Here is a 19,751-nt window from a genome sequence, read left to right on the forward strand (position 1 = left end):
GTTCAGTTTTCTATTACCATGTTTTAGTTTTCCTTTAAAGCTATTGGGTCTCCATCTTGTAACCGTTTTTCTCTATTTCAGATTTAACTGAATGGAGAAATCATCAACATTAGCAGCATCCGAATTATCTTCCCAAACATTGCATCTCTGTCCTCATCTAAACCAGCCCAGTCCTCCACCGGAAACTCCTTGAAGTCATCATTCCTCCTCCAGCAACCCCAGGTCTATCAGCTGCTTCTTCTCGGCCATCTTCCACATCTGGCAAGGGCAAAGAGTGCTTCATTTGAAAGGTTGTTAAAATGGGATAGGTTGTTTTTATTTGGGTTTTATATTTGTTTTCTAGACTCAGATTGTATATTATTGTGTACCCCCCCTCTAGTCTCTTTTGTCACTCTGTTTCTATCAAGTGAAGCAATTTGTGGCAAAAAAAACCACAGTAGATCTGTGCGCCTTTCAGTACAAAACTGCATACATTGAAGCAAATCCCCTTTTCATGGGATTTCTACCCGAATTTATTCGCAGACTGCATGATTTCTCCAACTCAACCTGAGGTCAGAATGAAGTCTGGGGATGGAGAAATTTTGTAGGGCAATAGAAATTAAGTATCTTACCCATTTGCAGTAAGACTGTCACATTCTGAATGGCTTTCGTTACCAAACTGAAATGTCTGTAGAGCGGGTAACATAAAACTCTTCTTCCAAAAGACACCAGCACATCCTGAACACAGGTATAGCTCTGTGGAATTTTTTTTTTTTTTTTTAAAGAGAAAAAAATATATTTTAAAAAAAAGACAGCTTGCTTTAACAATCTGTAGAACACCTGCAAAAAAAAAAAAAAAAAAAAAAAAAAAAGCAGCCTATTAACATTACCAAGCTTTAAAATAAGAGGAATTTGTACCAGCAACTGTCAAGTAGGAAACCAGCAAGTGATGCCCAGAACAAACACTCCCCCCCTCCATCTACTTCCTGAACTGCCTGGGGAAAGAAAACAGAGGTAGGAGGGGGCCAGGGCTTAGCATGGCTTTAATCAAAATGTCCAGGGGATGAGTTTCTCAATGTTTTTCCCCCTGCACTACTGTTACTACTATGAAGCAGTGGCATACACTACAAGAGGTACGTAACGTAAGAGATGGACTCTGCTTTTACCCGCAGAGCGTTTCTCTAGGTGAAGCTTGCCCAGCAGAAAGGAATTTGGAAGAAACAAATCTACAGAACGCCATACGAGCTTCAACTGCACTGCCTGCAAGAGGTAGAGGGAAAGAACCTCGCAGAGAAAAGAAAATCAAGAGGATAGAAAGAAGAAAATGCTTCCGTACAGCCTCTGCGGTGTGGCAAGCTCAAGAGAAATTATAAAAATGGCCAACAGGGCTGTTCTGGAACGTAAAATAGCATTCATGACACCATAACACATTTAATGTTAGTCTATTTTAATTTTTTTTATATTCTGCCTCTTTGTGACACTTCAAAGTGGACTACGTTCTAGTAGTGCAGGTATTTCCCTAACCTCAGAGGGCTCACAATCTAAGACTGTGTTCCACTGGGTTTTTAAAACTCTAGTCCTATTGTAAGTAAACATCTTTGGACAAATGATAGAATTAAAAGTTAAGAACCATGTGTTACTAATAGATTACACATGTATGGCCTGTAAAATGATTAATGTCTTTGCAATTCAGGAAGACGAGGGGATAACTAATGTAAATCCCCAAGGCAGGTCCCTGAATGTCCTCGTTCATCAGCCAAAGGCATGAGTGAGCTAGATAGTTAATCATGAATGATTATCTCTTGCCTTTGACTTGTCATCCATGACATATTACTATTTTTTTTGTCTTGACAGGGAATGAACTCTAATCAGACTTAAAACAATGCACCATATATGCTCAGAGCAATTTACTGTAACAATATGAATTATTTTAGTCACGTCCTTAGCTGTCATGTATTGTTAGTCTGGACACCAGAATATCTGTCAATTGCAGTTGTAATGGTGGTGTTGCAGGAGTCAGCAATGGTTGCAGTGATGGTAGAACAATGGAGGAGGGGGGAGCGCAGTTAAGGTTGAGGGGAGCTGGCAGCTGCAGGGATGGCAGCAGAAGAAGAAGAGGAGCCGTCTCGGGGGGGGGGGGGGGGGGGGGGAGGGAAAATCAGGCAGGCAACAGCTGAAACCTCAGTATAGCGTGGATTGACCTTAGAACGCCTTTGGTAGCATTCCCGACTCTTGCATAAATTGCCTTGATAAATACAAAGTGAACCCTGTACTGATAAAGTACATCAAGTTCACAACAAAAATGTGGCAGACTACATGCCTTCAAAATTATGAAGATTGACAATATGTCATCTCTAAAATTAATATCCAGCGAGGAATATTTCAGGGAGATTCCTCGTCACCATTTTTGTTTTGTCTGGCATTATAATTAACGAGCTATGGAATTAGCCTTAATCCCAGAGTGACCAATCCCCTACCAACGATACCTCACTATCTGTAGATGATTTGAACCTCTACAGTTCTTGCGACACAAGGACAGTAACTTTAAAACAAGCGCGCAGGCACTCATGCACAGGAATTTTCAATCATTGGGTGCTCCTAATTTTAAGCGGCTACACAAGTAAATGTAGTTCATGTTTCTTCCCTAGTAGTGTTTGCTGGCTTTAATGCGTACAGTAAGCGGATTTTAAAACATGCTTGTGCGAAGGACATTCCCAGTTTGACTATTTAGTCCACCAGTTGACCCAGTCTCTCTCGAGATCATTCTGACCCCTCTGGTTCTTCAGCCTGCACTTCCCCCAGTTTACCCAGACATCTCACCCGGTCATTTAAGGCCTAAAACGAGTTTTCTGCAGACTTACACCTCATCAAGAGCAGAAGTAAATGGGCATGGGTAACAACCCGACACACGCTGCTACAGTCACTGGAATTAAAATCTGATTTTTGCACGCAAATGCTAGGCCCGCCCCGAAATGCCCCAACTCTGCCCCTTTTTCTCCCACATATTTGGATGCACTCACACACCCACACAAACACGTGCATGACTGGGTCATTTTAAAATAAAAGTTGCTCGTGCTCAGCCCAGATACTGGTGTATATGGGCCTTTAAACATGAGCAACTGTCTTAAAATTCACCCCTCCTTTAGCAGAATAACTGAGTAGTGAAGAGTTTCTCAGATGACATCAATGTAACATTTTCCTGGAAAAAATTTGCTAAGGTAACTTTCCTTAAAGAAAAAACAAAGCATCTTCCTGATTGAAGATTGCAATATAAAAGAACTGGAGCAGGAAGGTGTCTATAAATATCAAGGCATAGAAGAAGGTGGAAAAATGTAGCATAAAGATACAGAGAGAATACTATAGGAGAGTGAAGTGGATATTGAAGAGTGCTTTAACTATATGAAATAAGATACAAGCTATTAATCTTCTTGCAATTCCTGTATTGTCTTAAAGTTCTGAAATAGCAGACTGACCCCATGAATATCTAGAAGAACTGGATGTAAAAACAAGAAAGCTCCTCCATACCCATCAGATAATCTATAAAAACCTATGCATGCAAAGACTGTACATCCCTAGAGCTGAAGGTGGTATGGATCTTATCAAAATTGATTACACATATAGAGCTACCATAATAGGCCTTCAGGAATATTTAATGGCATTAACGGACCCAATGCTCAAATAGTGCTGAAGTATTAAAGCGAGCAAGCATCAGCCATCTCTTATCTTAAACTTGAACAATCGTTCCAGAGAACAGAATCACTGAAAATCTATCAGCACATGAAGGGAAAGAAGCTACAGAATTAAGAAAACAAGAGAGAAAAAAAAAAAACTTTAATGAATCAGATCAGCAAACAAGGAAGGATAATTGGCAGAAGCATAAGTAGAGTGGGAAGAAGAGAGAGCTACTCCAGAAACCCCCATGTGGATCAAGATTCGACACAGCAGTGGTTAAAGAGAAGTGAACTCAGACCTACAGATGAGAGCTTGGTAATTGCACCACAGGACAGTGGACTACAGACAAGATGGTTTAGGGCCAGCATAGAAAAGACTGGTAAGACTGACAAATGCAGATTCTGTAGAACAGAACTGTGAACAATTACACATCTCCTTGCTGGATGTGATGTGCTAATGTCAGAAGCCTGAATACAGAAAGGCCACAAGGCAACACGGCTTATTCATTGGAAACTGTGCAAACATTATTACATCAATGTACCAAAAACACTGGTAGCACAACCCTAATGGAATAGAAGAGAATGAAGAAGTTGTAATCACCTGGGACATTCCTATTCCCAGTGGCCGAAGACTGATGCTAGAAAAACAAACAGAAGAAAAGAAAAAAAAAAAACAGCATTGCTGATAGAGGTGTCAATACCCAGCAACTATTCTGTGGATTGTATGGATAAAGTTAAGATCATTAAGTACAAAGAGATGCAATCAGAGACCAAGAAAATGTGACAGAAAGATCCAGAAATAGTCCCCATTATAATGGGTGCCACTGGTCTGAATTCCCAAGCACACCCTGATATGTTGTCTATCAAAATTACACCTCATGAACTCCAAAAGGCGGCTCTCTTTGGTATAATACACAGTACGAAGACAGCAATTAGCAGTACATTTGTGAGACTGAGATCATATTCAACATACCCTGACTTATAAATGAGGTTTATTCCTGTCAAGGTATGAGCAAAATAAACCCATTTGGAGAAGCTACTCCATGAGAGACTCTGTGCCTGTTTTACAAGGACAAACAGAACATTTGCTCAGTAACGTTTAATGCTTAAAACTTTTAAACTGTTTGAGCAATTTGCAGATTTACAGTTATTATCAAGAAAGTTAATGCTGGTCTAAGGAGCAAGAAGGGAGAGTATTAATGCAGAAATACTAAAATAGTTAACCAAAATCATTAAGAATCTCACTTTTTGTTCGAGTATTATTTCATGCCTGAGGAAATATAAGTGTTTAACTTTTTTTGAAAGATGTTCCTGCTCAGCCTTGTCCATGACAATAAATCTGTCTGGACACTCAATAGAAACCTATGCAAGTACCAGTGTGAGATTTTCAGGTGAATTTTCAAAAGGATTTGTGTATGTAAATATAACTACTACTATCACAGCAATTTTCAAAAGCCCACTTACCCAAGTAAAGTGCTTTTATTCCAGTAAAACCCAGTTCCCTGTACGTACCCAGATCAGTCCAGATTCCTGGGTTTTGCCTCCCTGCCAACAGATGGAGACAGAGAACGTTTCACAGACACTGCACATAACCCAGTGTGCCACCTGCAGCCCCTCAGTATTTTTCTGTCTCCAGCAGATGGTAGATGGTATAAAACCTGCAGACAAGAAAACTTCTGGATCCTCCCAGAGGGTTGTGAGGTTCCCGGTGGGGCCATTTCTCTTGGACTGAGGCAGACAAGCAGGGGGTTGATGACCCTTCTGATCGCTCAGTCTGGAGGTCCATGGGGTGGATATTTGGTGGTCCAGATCCCTCATCCCCACGAGACAGCGGTGGAACCTGCTGGCAGCTCTGCACTGCAAGCCCAGTGGAGCAGGGAAGTATTTTTTATACAGTTTGTCCTAGGCTGGTTCGCTAAAGCTTGGCAAAAGGAAATGGATATAGCCAGGAATATGGCTCTTTTCTGATCTGCCAAGTGGCCTGTGCTCCTGGAATTGGAACCTCTACACCAAAAGAAAGTAATGGTGTCTATGTATATTTATTTGTTCTCAGAGTAAAAAAAAAAAAAAAAAAAAAGAGAGAACAAGGAACTAGTTAGAGGAATCTGTGCAGCATCAGGATTCGGGGGAGGGCAAGGAGCTTCTTTAGCTGTTTGGGGAGCACAGTGATGGGGTTTTCAGTAGCTTCTCTGCCTGCAGAGGAGACTGGGTGTTGGTTCCGTGGCACTGAGGAACTCTTCCCCTGCTTGCCATTAAAATGCTGATAGTATCGTGGTTGCAGGAAGGAACAGTGTGCGCATGTGGCAAAAAATGGCCTGGTGCTCGGGGATCTGCATCGAGCATGGGTGCATTGGTAGAACAAGCCTCGCAGGTGACTGGGTACAGTGGGTAATACCCTACTCAACTATCGCTGGCGGTTCCCTGTCCGGCAGTGGTGCAGAGACACTTGCATTGAGGAGGAGTCTCTGGTTCTGGTAGAGGTCTTCTGCTGGTTTTAAATTTGCATATACACAAAGCTTGTTTAGCAGAACAAGCAGTGGGGGATACTGGCTCTTGGCCCCAGTCTCTTTTTTTTGTAATTGAAGTTTTTATTGAACTCATTCAAATGAACATAACAGCAATATGTAATACAGTACCACAGACACAAAATAACAGCAGTAAATACAAAGCACCTCGGAATGGTACAGAACAATAAACTGATAGCATAATCCTGAGTGAACTGATTTCATATGGATTTTTTTTTCCTCCCTGTTATATCCCCCCCCCGTTTATCAATGATTTTAGGCATGTTACCAAGCTTCCATGTTAAATAGTAAGACCAAGTGTCCCTATGGAGGGCCATTCTATCGTGACAGGCTGCAGTGAGTTTACTCATGTAATATATTCTGTCTAGTCTAGACTGGACGGTTTCCAAGGTGGGAGGCCCCTGGTTGCGCCACCAAAGCGCTATTTCACACTTTGCAGAGGAAACTACCTGTTGAATCCAACTAATGGCCGGTCTGGGTTCTTGGTCCAGGAATAAAATTAAGCAAGCAGCTTTTTGGATCTCTAGGTATTCGGATGTGTGTTACCTCGTAAACAAAGTTAAGGACCGCATCTCATACTGATTCTATACTTGGGCATTCCCACCACAGATAGAAGAAGGTTCCAATCGCACCACAACCTTTCCAGCAAAGGTTGGTACCTCCCCCTCTGAACTTGCATATTCTGTCCGGGGAGAGGTACCATCTATATAGTACTTTATAGGCATTTTCTTTAATTGTTGAGGACATCGAACATCTACTAATTGCAATGAAGGAGTGTTCTCAATCGCTGTCCTCGAGTGTCTCCCCTATATTCCATTCCCATGCTAATTGAAATTTTAGCTTGCCCTGAGGCACCCCCTTTAATGAGTGTCAATTTTAGATATAGGTTTGACCATCTTCTCTGCATGTGAGCAATAATTTTCAAATAGAGTTTTGCCCTGCTTAAGAGTCCCTCCAATATGTGCTGTAGCATAGAAGTGGAAAAGTTGATTATACGTAAGAAAATTATAAGAAAGTGAATGTGTTCTTTGTAAATCACTAAAAGGTAATAGGGTGCGGCCATTCCAGAGATGCTCCCAGGTATAAAGCCCTTTGTTGTGCCAAAATCTTATGTTTGACTGTGTTCCTGGGGTAAAGGACTTACCAAACATGAATGACGTAAGAAAAAAGGCAGTTTTCTTGCCAGATAGGTGAGGTTGCCACTTCTCCCATAATGCCAAAATCAGTTGTGAGGGGATAAACCTGAGACATCCAGCCTCCCCCTTTGCCAGGCCCTAATATATAAGGGTGGGTCGCCCGCCTCTTCCGCTACTATTCTGACCCAAGATTTCGGAGTCTCCTGGCAGTGCCACTGAATGAGCGTGCTCAACTGGGAAGCGCTGAAATACCAATCTAGGTTTGGCACCTGTAGGTCACCCCGTATTTTGTCCTGATATAGAGTAGTCTGGGACACCAGTGGTGGTCTGCGCCTCCATATGAACCGAAGTAGTTTGCGCTGCCAGAGGGATAAATAGATGGCCGGGACTGGCAGTGTTTGGAAAAAATAACAAAGACGGGGTAGAATATTCATTTTGATTATAGCGATTCTTCCAAACCATGAAAAATCCCCCCCTGTCCCAACGATCTAGGTCCTTCCCAATGCTTATGAAAAGCAGTCCATAATTAAGGCAAAAGAGTTCCCTATGATCTGGACCAATCTTAATGCCCAAATACTTAACCCAATTTTTCGTGATTCTAAACAGGAGGGCCTCCTTGATATTTGAAAAACTGCCTGGTGTCAGAGATATTGAGAAGCTCCAACTTGTCCTCGTTAACTTTAAAGCCAGAGACTTTACCATAGGCTTGCATCTCGTATAATAAGAGTGCCACGAGGAGGTCGGGGATGTCACTGTAAAAAGCAGATCGTCAGCAAACATGGATACTTTGTAAGCAGAAGACCCTACCTGTACCCCCTGAATATTGGGGTGAGATCTAATGCCGCAAATGGTTCTAAGGATAAAGCAAAAATAGGGGCGATAGCGGGCAACCCTGGCGTGTGCCCCTTTTCACCGGGAACGACTGAGTATATTCCCCATTGACTTTCAAACTTCCCCTGGGTTTTTCATAAAGCTGTTGGATCCATCTAATATAGAAGGGCTCCAAATTGAATTTCTGAAGGACTTTGAAAAGGTATGGCCAGTGCACTCTGTCAAATGCCTTTTCTGCGTCCACCCCCAGAAGCACCTTAGGGGTGTTTCTCCTGTTGTACCCTCCAGATAAGTTCTAACACATGGCGTAGAGTATCAGAGGCCAGGCGACCCGGAACAAACCCTGATTGATCTTCATGGATTAGCAAAGGCGCCACTTTCCCCAATCCAGTTGCCAGTATTTTTGGCCAAAAGCTTTAAATCGATATTGATCAATGAGATAGGGCGGTATGATCTGCACAGCGTGGGATCTCATCCTCCCTTGGCTAAAATGGTGATGCTAGCTAAATTGGCCTCAGGGGATATGGCCCCCTCAGACCACAAGGCATTGAAAGTATGGAGCAGTGGTGGGATCACCTCGGCCTGAAAAGTTTTATAAAATTTGGCCATGAACCCATAGAGACCAGGTGCCTATCCAAGCTTCAGTCCCTGTATGGGCTGGTAGATTTCAGCATTGGTGATCTCAGCATTCAGAAACTCACATGCCTTTACTGACCAGGAGGGCAGTTTCACCTTTTGTAGGTATTCAATTATAGAGTCATTCCCCAAGTCGTCAGAGGCATACAGTTCTTCATAAAAATGAGTGAAGCATGTGCGGATCTCACTAGCCTCATACAACATCGAACCTGTGGAATCCTTGATTTTAGTTATAAGAGATTGGGCCGCTCTCTTTAAGCTTCCTTGCTAGCAAGCGGACTGCTTTGTGTCCAAATTCAAAATATTTCTGTCGGAGCAAATCAAGTGAAGATTTGTGAAGCAAGACTTGCTGTGGGTAAAGCCATGCTGACTTTGTTCCATTAAACCATGCCTTTCTATATGTTCTGTGATTTTGATCTTTAGAACACTTTCCACTATTTTCCTGGCACTGAAGTCAGGCTAACTGGTCTGTAGTTTCCAGGATCGCCCCTGGAGCCTTTTTTAAATATCGGGATTACATTAGCCACCCTCCAGTCTTCAGGTACAATGGATGATTTTAATGATAGGTTACAAATTTTTATTAATAGATCAGAAATTTCATTTCTGAGTTCCTTCAGAATCCTGGGGTGTATACCATCCCAGTGGTTCTCAACCTTTTTTTGGCCGGGACACACCTGACAGATGGTTCTCACATGCGTGACACACTGAACATGTGACCATCACAGGGCTAAATGTAAACATGCACTCTGCATCCACAGGAATCCCCTCAACCCCCAGCAACGAGTGCAGAGCAGATCTAGGGCATTACCCGTACAACTTGCTATACAAAAAAGATATTCTGGTTCTGATGGCATCTCAGTAAAAGCAAAACAAACTCCCTTTACTACCAGGCACAATAGCCTTCCTTATGAAAAGAGAGTAATTTACCACTAATGCATATCCTATTGAGAAAATACAAGAAATAAGATTGATACAAATGCCTACATGCTAGTAAAATACCTCACCTCAGTCACACACCCAGAACTGACCTTCACCAAGTACAGAAAAACCACAAATTATAAATATGGAGACAGAAACTGGAATGGAAAACCAAAAAAGCCACTCTGCATGCAGTGCGAACCTGGAGAAATGGAAAGAGAAATATAGCACCTAACAGACTCTCAGGATTTGCAATAATGCACACAAACTAACCCGCACAAAGTTACACCTGCATTATGGATCACACGCAACAGTAACAATCCTGTCTATGAAACACAACTATTAAACCAGGCCCTAAACACTAATACATTTCCTATTGGGAAAACAGAATAAGCCAAGTTGCTATAGAGCCCCACACAGAAATAGTTGTAAAGCTATACTAAAAATGTTACAAAACAGCTGCTGAACAGAATAATATCCAACAATTAAAAACTCCAAATATCAATAAAATAATTTAAAACAGCAGACATCGCCTAATACTCAATAATTAAAAAGGCAGTCAATCAAGAAACAAATTTACTTACCCTCTCCAGAAACTCTCCTACTCCTTTCCCTTCCAGGCCAATAGCACTCACCAGAAGCAGCAAGGGCTGCTGAAGCTCTGTCCTCAGAGTCCTCTTCCTTAGCACTCACAACCAGTCACTCACACACCCCCACCCCCAATTAGACCCCACGACCAGCCTTGGTCTCTCATCTTCCTAACCAGTCTCTCTCTCAATCACACATAAATGCTCTCTCACCCACACACACCAAAAACTTCTTCCTTCACTGCAGGGATGGGCTCCAGTTCCGCCACGGCTTTACTCCAGCGGGCCTTTTTTTTTTTTTTTTGCCGCCACAGGGATGGGCTCCTGTGGCAGCCTTGCTTCCTCAGGGTTCGACACTGCCATTCCTCCCACTCCACCCCTGGGCTATGCAATGCCTGCCTCACCAGTCAAAGGTTTCCTCCCTTCTTCCTACTCCCACTGGCAGGTAGAAGGGAGGAGGCTTCCGATTGGCCTGGCGGGGGCAGGCAGAATGAAGGAGGCTTCCCATTGGGCAGTGGGGGTAGGAAGAAAGGAGGCTTCTAATTGACCCGCGGGGGCTGGAAAAAGGGAGAAGGAAAGTACAATGGGACACCAGGAGACGCGACACACCTGCTAGTGTTTGGCGACAATGGTTGAGAAGCACCGTACCATCCCGCCAATAAACAATAGCAAAAAATGCCTGGCATTGTTTAGATAGTCTGGTTTATAACAGAGTGTGAGTGAGTCTCTGTGAGTGCCTGTGTGTCTTCTTATGTGTGTTTGTCTGTGAACCTTGTATGCTTGTATGCATGCTCATGCGCGCCTATGCCTGCCGGTCTCTCTCTATGTGTGGGAGTACGAGAGACAGTGCTTCGCAGACAGAGCATATTGTCTTTGCACATTGCACTTTCCATTCTTCTGGGCACCACCTGGTGGCCACAGACACAACTAAGTGTCACAAGCCTTTTATATACACACTAATATATATATATTACACATGTATCTATAGATCTCTCTATAACGATAGATAGAGACAGACAGTGGGAGCACTGAGAGGAGAGGATCACCTTGCTGGTGGCTGAAAGGAATCAGTAAGTTTTTGCTTGGGACATTGCCCCAATACTTTTAAAAAAGACAAAGTTAACTATTTGGGAATATTATTTAGTGTGTTTGTGCTTTTAATAGTCAGTAAGGCAGTGAATAAACAAGTTAGACTATTTTTAAATAGTCAGTCAATAAGGCAGCTAGTAAGCAGAACTGAGTGTTTGTATTAAAAAAACCAAAAACCCACAAAAAGCTAGGAGCAGTGTATACCTAAGTAAAAAGGTTGAAGAGTTCAGCTCAGTTACTCACCTTGGAAAGGTGTTGAGGTAGTGTGATTTGGTTTGAATAGGGACCAACATTTGTTAATCAAGAGAGCAGTGAGTCACTCTGGCTGACTAACTGAAGTTAGACTGTTTGTTTGTGCTCAGGCTCCTCCAGTATCCACCACTCTTTTTTTTTTTAAAGTACAGACTGCCGCTTTTGGCTGGGCTGGTGCTAATTTGCCAAGGTGCGCTGAAGAGCATCTGCCATGGGAGGAAGGCTGCTGACCAGTGCTCCATTCAGGCAGCCAGATGAAAAGATTATTCTTGGCTTCTATTCAAACAGCTGGAGAGCTTCACACCGGCTGCTGCTTAGCATATTTTTATGCCAAATGAAAGCTCACAGCGGAATGAGCCACTAATTTCTGGACAGCTTCAGGCAAAATTTCTCCTTTTCTAATGCTTTTTATTGCCTCAGCCTTTTACAGAACTAATTTATTTTTTCTTGTTTTACTAGTATCATTTTATGCTGGGATTTTATGCCCCCATTTTTATAGCCCACCCTCCCTGCCACTGCAAGGACAGACAACCCTTTGACCAGGAGGTCAGAGACCACGTTCCCTTCAGAACTCAGGGCACAAGTACTGACCCAAGAGCCGACGTTCTTAATTTCCCCTCCCTCCCACAGCTGGTGACCACTGCCTCTGCAAACTCCACAGCTCTGGCCAGCCTGCGAAACGGGAGCCAGTTCTGAAAAACAAACCCAGGTCTCACATCCCTAAGTAGCTGCAGGCTGCCACCGGGCCATCGGATTGACCTAACAAAACCAGTCTTGATTTTTAGCCAGATTTCAGGCACAAAGAAAGGCATCTCTGAAAATGCCATCTAAAGTCACAGTTACATACATACACTTTTGCTATATGGTATATACATAGGGGGTCAAAGCAGCTAATAACTGAAATTCCCCCCTCCCCCCATATCATCGAGTTATGGTTAATGTTTATTGTTATTGTTAAGATCTTGTTCTCTGTAAACGAAGTTGATTTGATTTGTATCAAGAAAGTCGGTATTAAAAAAGCTCTAAATAAATAAATAAATCATGCAGCAACCTGCCTGCAGAGCACAGACAGGCCGATTCAGTTCGGCTGAGCGCACCATACAACACCCATTTGGCCGCGCGTTTGACGCGCGTCTATCACCCCTTATACTGTATGGGGTAATAGCGCCTTAAAAACGTGCATCCAAATTCACGAAAATTAAATAGTGTTCATCACATGCAAATGCATGTTGATGAGCCTATTAGTTAGTCGCCCGGGATACTGAAAGTAAAATGTGCGCAGAAAGGGGCTTCTGACTTAATATCACAGCGATATTAAGTCAGAAGCCCCAAAAATAAAAAATAAAAACTCCTTTAAAAAAAAAAAAAAAAACTGCCCCGCTGGTCAGTGGGTTCGAAAACAGATGCCGGTAAAATTAAGAGTCTGTTGTCGGACCGCTGACAGCCGCTGCGTCCGCTAATAAAAAGGCGCTAGGTTCACTAATTTAAATACAGAATCGCGCGCCCAGGTAAGATGCCTGGGCACGTGTCGGGAGAGAGGGAGCTCAACTCAGAGCGCCGGCTCTCCCGCAGGTTTTTATGAATCTTGTTTAATGCCCCTGCGGCTTGTTCTCTATCCCTCTATGCTTCTCTCTCGTTCTCCCCTCCCAAGTTCCATTGCCCTGTTATAATGTAATTTTCTGCTCTGCTGTTAATATGTGAACCGGTGTGATGTCCCCACTAACGCCGGTATATAAAAGTTTTAAATAAATAAATGAATCAGCCTGAGAGCAGGTTAACAGAAAACAGCAGGGACAAGGAAAGAAACTAAAGCACTTGCACATACAAGCCCCAGCGCCTGGTGGAAAATAAGCATGACCCCCCCCCCCCAGGTCTGCTTGGTCACAAAGAACAATGTTCCTTCCCAACCAAGGAGGGCAAGCCGAGCTCTGTTTATGTCTGAAAAGCATCAGGGTGATGCCTGCACAGAGTTCTGATGAAGATCAGTACCGCTGCACCTCGATTTACTTATATTCATAGCGCTCAGAAAGGCCAAGTAGCTTCTAGAAGCTTTGAATCTTAATATTTCCAATGACATTTACATAAAAATCATTAAAAAAAAAAAAAAAAAAGGAATCAAAATCATTAAGACAGCCAAGCAAATGATGCAAAAGTTTTTGTTAACTTCATTAAAAATTAAAATTCTTTCAACAGCTCCCCTCTCCAAAAAAAAAGCACTTGTGGATGAGCCAGTATTACCCTCTACATCCTGGGAGCAAGCAATAACGTTTGATACCATCCTAGACCATTTCCACTTTCAGGAGACATGGGGAAAATCTGAGCTATAATTTTAAATGCATTCTTTAATCCAGACAGAATGCCTGCTGTTACTTTCCATGCTTACTTCTGAAAACCTATTGTGGGCAGTTTTCCTTTAAGCATTTTACTAAAAATGACTCACATGTAATCACTGTTCTTTGTGCAGAAGATAATCATTGAGTGACTGAGAGCCTACAAAGAGTTCCTTCTCATCCGAGATTGAGAATTACAGCTCAGTGATACACAGTATGTGATTGTGGCCCAGTGATTCCATCAGACAACATTGGTGCAATTTCCCCTCCCTTTTGTTTTTCTTCTACGAGACCAGTTGTTCTCCATCCAGTCCTTGAGACACAACCAGCCAGTCAGGTTTTCAGGACATCCACAATGAATATGCATGAGAAAGATCTGCATGCACTCCTCTCATGCATATTCACTGTGGGGTAGATTTTCAGAAAGCGCGATTTGGCGTACTTTTGTTGGCACATCAGGCGCAAACAAAAGTACGCTGGATTTTAATAGATACGCGCGTATCCGCTAAAATCCTGGATCGGCTCGCGCAAGGCTACCAATTCTGTATAGCCGGCGCGCGCCGAGCCACGCAGCCTACCTCCATTCCCTCCGAGGCCGCTCCGAAATCGGAGCGGCCTCGGAGGGAGTTCTCTAACGCCCTCCCCTCACCTTCCCCTCCCTTCCTCTACCTAACCCACCCGCCCGGCCCTGTCTAAACCCCCCCCCTTACCTTTGTCGGGGGATTTACGCCTCCCGGAGGGAGACGTAAATCCCCGCGCGCCAGTGGGCCGCTAGCGCGCCGGGATGCGACCTGGGGGCGGGTCCGGAGGGCGCGGCCACGCCCCCGAAACGCTCCCGGCATGCCCCGAAAATGCCGCGCGGATCGGGCACGCCCCCGACACGCCCCCTCTGAAAACCCCGGGACTTACGCGAGTCCCGGGGCTCTGTGCGCGCCGATGTAAAATAGGCGCACCGGCGCGCAGGGCCCTGCTCGCCTAAATCCACCCAGATTTAGGCGGATTTAGGCGAGCAGGGCTCTTAAAATCCGCCCCTGTGGATTTCCTGAAAACCTGACTGGCTAGGTGCATCTGGAGGGCTGGGTGGAGAACCACAAGGCAACCTCTCATCTCACACTTAATCTGCCGCAACAAAAGGTTACTGGGTTACAGGACAGCTGCTACAAAAACCAAATCCCACCGCTGCTCCTTGTATCCTTCAGCAAGTCACTTCGCCCTCCACTGCCTCAGGTGCAAACTAAGGAATATGTTTACTTAACCTAATGCAGCAATATTGTGCGATATTTTAATTTTTGCAATTTATTTCAACAAAAATCAACACAGGCATGGAGATGAGCAATTTTGCATGTATAATGCATGCAAAGCAGATTATCTAATAATGCCATGCTAATAAAATAACACAAGCCGCATTATTTTATTGAAATTTTAGCTACAACTCTTGCAGCATCGGGACGCTAACACATTACTAGATTTTTGTTAATACCATTACCTACTAGGTATATACCAGTTTTTGTATTTTTTAATTTTATTTTCAATCCTATTTTATAATTTTATTTTTACCTTTGTAAACCGTTTTGACAAATAACCTTGCTTTGAAAAACGGTATATAAATACTTTTAAATAAATAAATCTCGATGCTCCCATAGTCCTTTAAATTCGGTACTGCAGCTCTGAAATGTGGGGTAATTCACCCTCCCCCCCCCATGAGGAAAAATTGTGCAGGAAAAAAATACCATAAGGAAATAACCGAAAAATCACACAATAATGGCCTTCAACCAGGGCTGCCATTTCTTAAAGAGCCAGCTGTGGCCCTAAGCAAACACCCCCATCTCACCCCCCTGCTGCCTATGGAGGTGGCCTGCAGGGCTTAAATAAGAAAAAAAAGTAATAAATGTTACATGGTGATGGTCACTCCTCCTGTCCCTACTGTGCCCCCTTTAACATCAAATTCCCCTCCAGCCTTCAACTCCTCCCCCAACACAGCAGGACCCCCCACCCCCCTCTCCTTATATCACCCCTCCCAGGCTAACTTTCAATATCCATGGTGCCCTACAGGGGCCTGCACTGCCCCCTAGACACTAGGCCCTATGTTGTCATTTTCCATTAGACGACAGAGCCTGGGGTCACTCTGGTCCCCACCAGGCCACTATGAATATTGAAGATTAGCTCGGGAAGGATCAGGGATGGGTGGGAGGATGATGATGTTGGGGAGTGGAAGGCTAGGAGTGGGGATGGGGGAGAAGTTGTCACCATGTCACATTTATTACTTGTTTTTTTGCTTGTCCTGGAGCCCATGTCCAGAGGCAGTGGGGGTGGGGGAGGGGAATGAGAGTGTTTGCTTAGGGCCATTACTGGCCCTTTAAGACAACAGCATTCACGGGAGAAGGGGGGGGGGGGGGGAGATCATTATTTTGGGTGATTTTTCTGTCATTTCCTCATGGTATTATTTCCTGTGGAATTTTTCCTCTGGGGGGGTGGTGAGGAGAGGGAGAGAATACTGCGCAGGTTCCAGAGCTGCAGTACCCAGTTCCTCAGCTTGCTAAGTCCGCACGTTACTTTTCCCTTCTGTGAAAAAAATACTGCGGGTTAGTTATGTTGTAAGCCCTCTGGGGACAGGGAACTACCGAGAGCATCTAAATGTAATCCACTCTGAAGTGCCTGAAAAGCAGAATATAAATCAAGTAAGAACCCACAAACTAGCACCAGTGTGGTAACAGCCTTTGGGTGACTTTTAGCTCTTGCACATTCTGAAGAAACCCACAGAAGCTGAAGGCACTCGGTATCTCAACCAAGACCAAGTCCCAGACATACCTAACTGGGACTTAAGTGGTAGAATTTCAGAGTCACAAAGCATCCAACCAAGATTTCTGTGTGTTGCAAACATTTCAGAATTTTTTTTAAATAACTGTCAGCTTTTACTGTCAGAAGTAACTGTACAAATCATTAAAAAAATTAATAAAAACAGTGGTACATCATGCAGATAAGATATACAGCTAAGACAATTGTGAAGTATCATGCAAGCTTTCAAAAAATGCAAATAAAAGGTTTTTCTCACCTCTAGCCAAGAGAGGGTCCCACTTAATTTTCTAATATTCCATGAAGACTCAACCTACAATAAGGACAGAAAAACCTCAGTTGGTTTCCTCGGGAAGCCACGTCAGCTCGGGGATGGCAAAGCCCCGGGTATAACAGCCTGCACCGTATGGCAAATGCAGTCTAAGGAGCAAATCTTAGATTTCCCTGTTTTTTTTGTTGCTCTGACTGGGAATGGGATGCAGACAATATTCAAAGACCAAGACAAGGTGGGTGTAGCTCACTGCACTATTGCACCACCTGGTGGCCAGCAAAGAGCACTTCAATTTCTCAGGAATTTGGAGAACGTTTTGGGTTAGTAAAGGTGAGGGCAAGCCAGGATCAGGTCCAAAGTTAAAATAAAGATTTTTTTCATAGGCAAAGAACAGGGGAAAGTTATTTCTGAAAAAGGCTCCAGGTATGTTTCAGGCTGAACAATCTAGGATTTTACTTTCAAATTAGCACTTGGTACACATTTTGTGAACAGCTGTTTAGGATTTCCAGCCCCAACCAGTCTGAAGAGCAGTGGCACAGGCCAGGAATGGAACCTGAGCCAGCTGAAGATGCTACAGAGAGAGAGAGTTCTCACAGCCCTGAGGCAGAGAGGGAGTCATGGTCATTGCTTAAGGGTGACACCTAGTGGCCGGATTCAGGACTCATGATTGGAGAGTTGTGGTAGGAGATCTAGTGCATGGCCCTGGCCCTGCCCTCCACCCCCGAAGCCCTGGACTATTATAACAATCACCAGACTAGGTACATAGAAGTGACAAAAAGGTATAAAAGTAAGGCAAAAATTCCTTGGGTACTTGCAAATGAAAGTTCATGGCACCAGGATCAGAGCCCTTGTTCCAACTGAGCTAGAGATCGAAGGAGCAGAAACTGCCAGATAAAAAAAAAAAAATAAAAAAAAGAAAGAAGCATCTCTCATACCCACTCCCTGTAAGGGCGTCTGCTCTTTAGGCCCAACAGCTCCGAGCATGCTTTGGCCAGGAGAGTGCCTGACCCCAATGGCTGATGGCACATGTGTGTGTGTGTGTCAGAGGCATAGGGGGAGAATAATGAAAAACACTCTACTTCACATGTCTCCTTCATGGCTTCCCTCCAAGGAATGAAGCCCAATCCAAAATGGTGCCATATTTTGGCAAAGCAGCAGGCCCAAGCCATCGACTGTGGAAAATATTTACGTACATTTTTCTCTCCTTCCGTGACACAGATTTCATAGCAATATGCCAGGAGAAGATCAATCAGGCTGAGGAAGACCAAGCGACGAGATCTTTTATCCAGTAGATAGGATTTGTTGGTAAATTTTCTCAGCTGCTGTTTCTCTTCTTCAGAAAAGGAAACTAAAAAATAAAAAAAAATGTAAACAGCCACACAAAAAAGCACGAGTAACTGGATTTGGATTCTGGATGAAATTACTCGCCTTTCCAAATGAGTCACTGCTGCCCCTGAGGTCGCAGATTATTGTGAGACACATCAACAGCTTCCGGTTTAACTAACAGGACTGTTTGGTTAACTTTTATTAAATCAATTCTTAGATGATTTGATAAGTTATTCTTGTGCACCATGGGGCTGCACAGCACTAACTTGAAAAGCTTTTTACATGGAGGAATCTGTTAATGTGAACGTCAGTCTCTAACTCCCACCTCCCTGCAGAATATGGATCAGACAGTGCTGGAATACAGACTAGAACTACTCTAACATCTCCTGGTAGCATGCAATTTGCTAGGATGTCTATATTCTAAAGGTTATGTTCAGCTAACTTTTGGAGTTAGCTGGGACAAATCTTGAAATTTCATCAGCTAAATGTAGTCTGGGCAAATCATAACACCACAAAATTAAATTGGACAAAAAATAAATAAATAAATAAATAAAAACCGGCAGCCCTCGGGGAATTCCCACGGTGAGGTTAAACCTTAGCCAGTCAGTAGCAATACTCAGTGCTGGCCAGCCAATGCTATTTGGTCCATTCTGGTTGGCTAAATAGCAAGGTCTAAAGCAAACCAGACAGCACTCCTGCTGGCCAAATATTAAAAAAAAATAAAATAAAATAAAAAACAACCAAAACAGAGGGCCAATGCCCCCTTCCCTTTACATTTAAAGCAGATGTCTTTTTCGGACAGAAGGGAGGCAGAAGACGACTCCCAGCCAGCACTCTCTTATTAGGTAGAAAGGATGGGAGGATAGGGGGACCACTGTGGAAGAACAATTTTTTTCAATTTCAAGGGTCAGCAGGGAAGGAGGGATGGGGATCCAACTCTATGGGGAGATTGTTTTAAAATTTAGAGAGTGTAATTTTATAACACTGTGCATAGAGGTAAAAAAAAAAACAAAAGTCTGTGGGTATCTGTTACACACAGATTTTACTGCTGCTTTTCAAAAGCAATTTCATGTACGTAAAACTGACTCAAAAATGCTGGGGGTAAAGTCCCCTAGTACGCACACGAATTACACCTGCTCTTAGCACCATGCAACGTCTGGGTGTGTAAACTTATGTGCAGACTTCTCAAGATCTGAAAGTCTAAGCTTCCTCTTCCCACCTCCCAGAATCCCTACTGTGAATGCATGCAAAATTATGTTCACAATCAGGGTACCCGCGCACTGCGTGCATATCCACCGGGCTATTTTCCAAAAGAGAGAGAGAAAAAGAGTGTGTGTGCGTGAACATTTTGAAAATTACCTCCATAAAGACGTGGCAGGGATCGCTGTTTTGCTTTGTTTTTATAAC

General features: G+C 43.5%; 1 protein-coding gene across 1 annotated transcript in view; it reads right to left on the minus strand.

Annotated features, from left to right (window-relative positions):
• SHQ1 (SHQ1, H/ACA ribonucleoprotein assembly factor) overlaps positions 1–19,751 on the minus strand; it is a 211,025-nt gene that overhangs the window by 105,500 nt on the left and 85,774 nt on the right. Inside the window, 3 exon segments of the mRNA XM_029601091.1 lie at positions 612–735; positions 17,007–17,060; positions 18,212–18,366. Of these exon segments, the coding sequence (XP_029456951.1) occupies positions 612–735; positions 17,007–17,060; positions 18,212–18,366 (333 nt within the window).

The sequence above is a fragment of the Rhinatrema bivittatum genome, chromosome 4 (assembly GCF_901001135.1).
Source record: "Rhinatrema bivittatum chromosome 4, aRhiBiv1.1, whole genome shotgun sequence".
Classification (NCBI taxonomy): Eukaryota; Metazoa; Chordata; class Amphibia; order Gymnophiona; family Rhinatrematidae; genus Rhinatrema; species Rhinatrema bivittatum.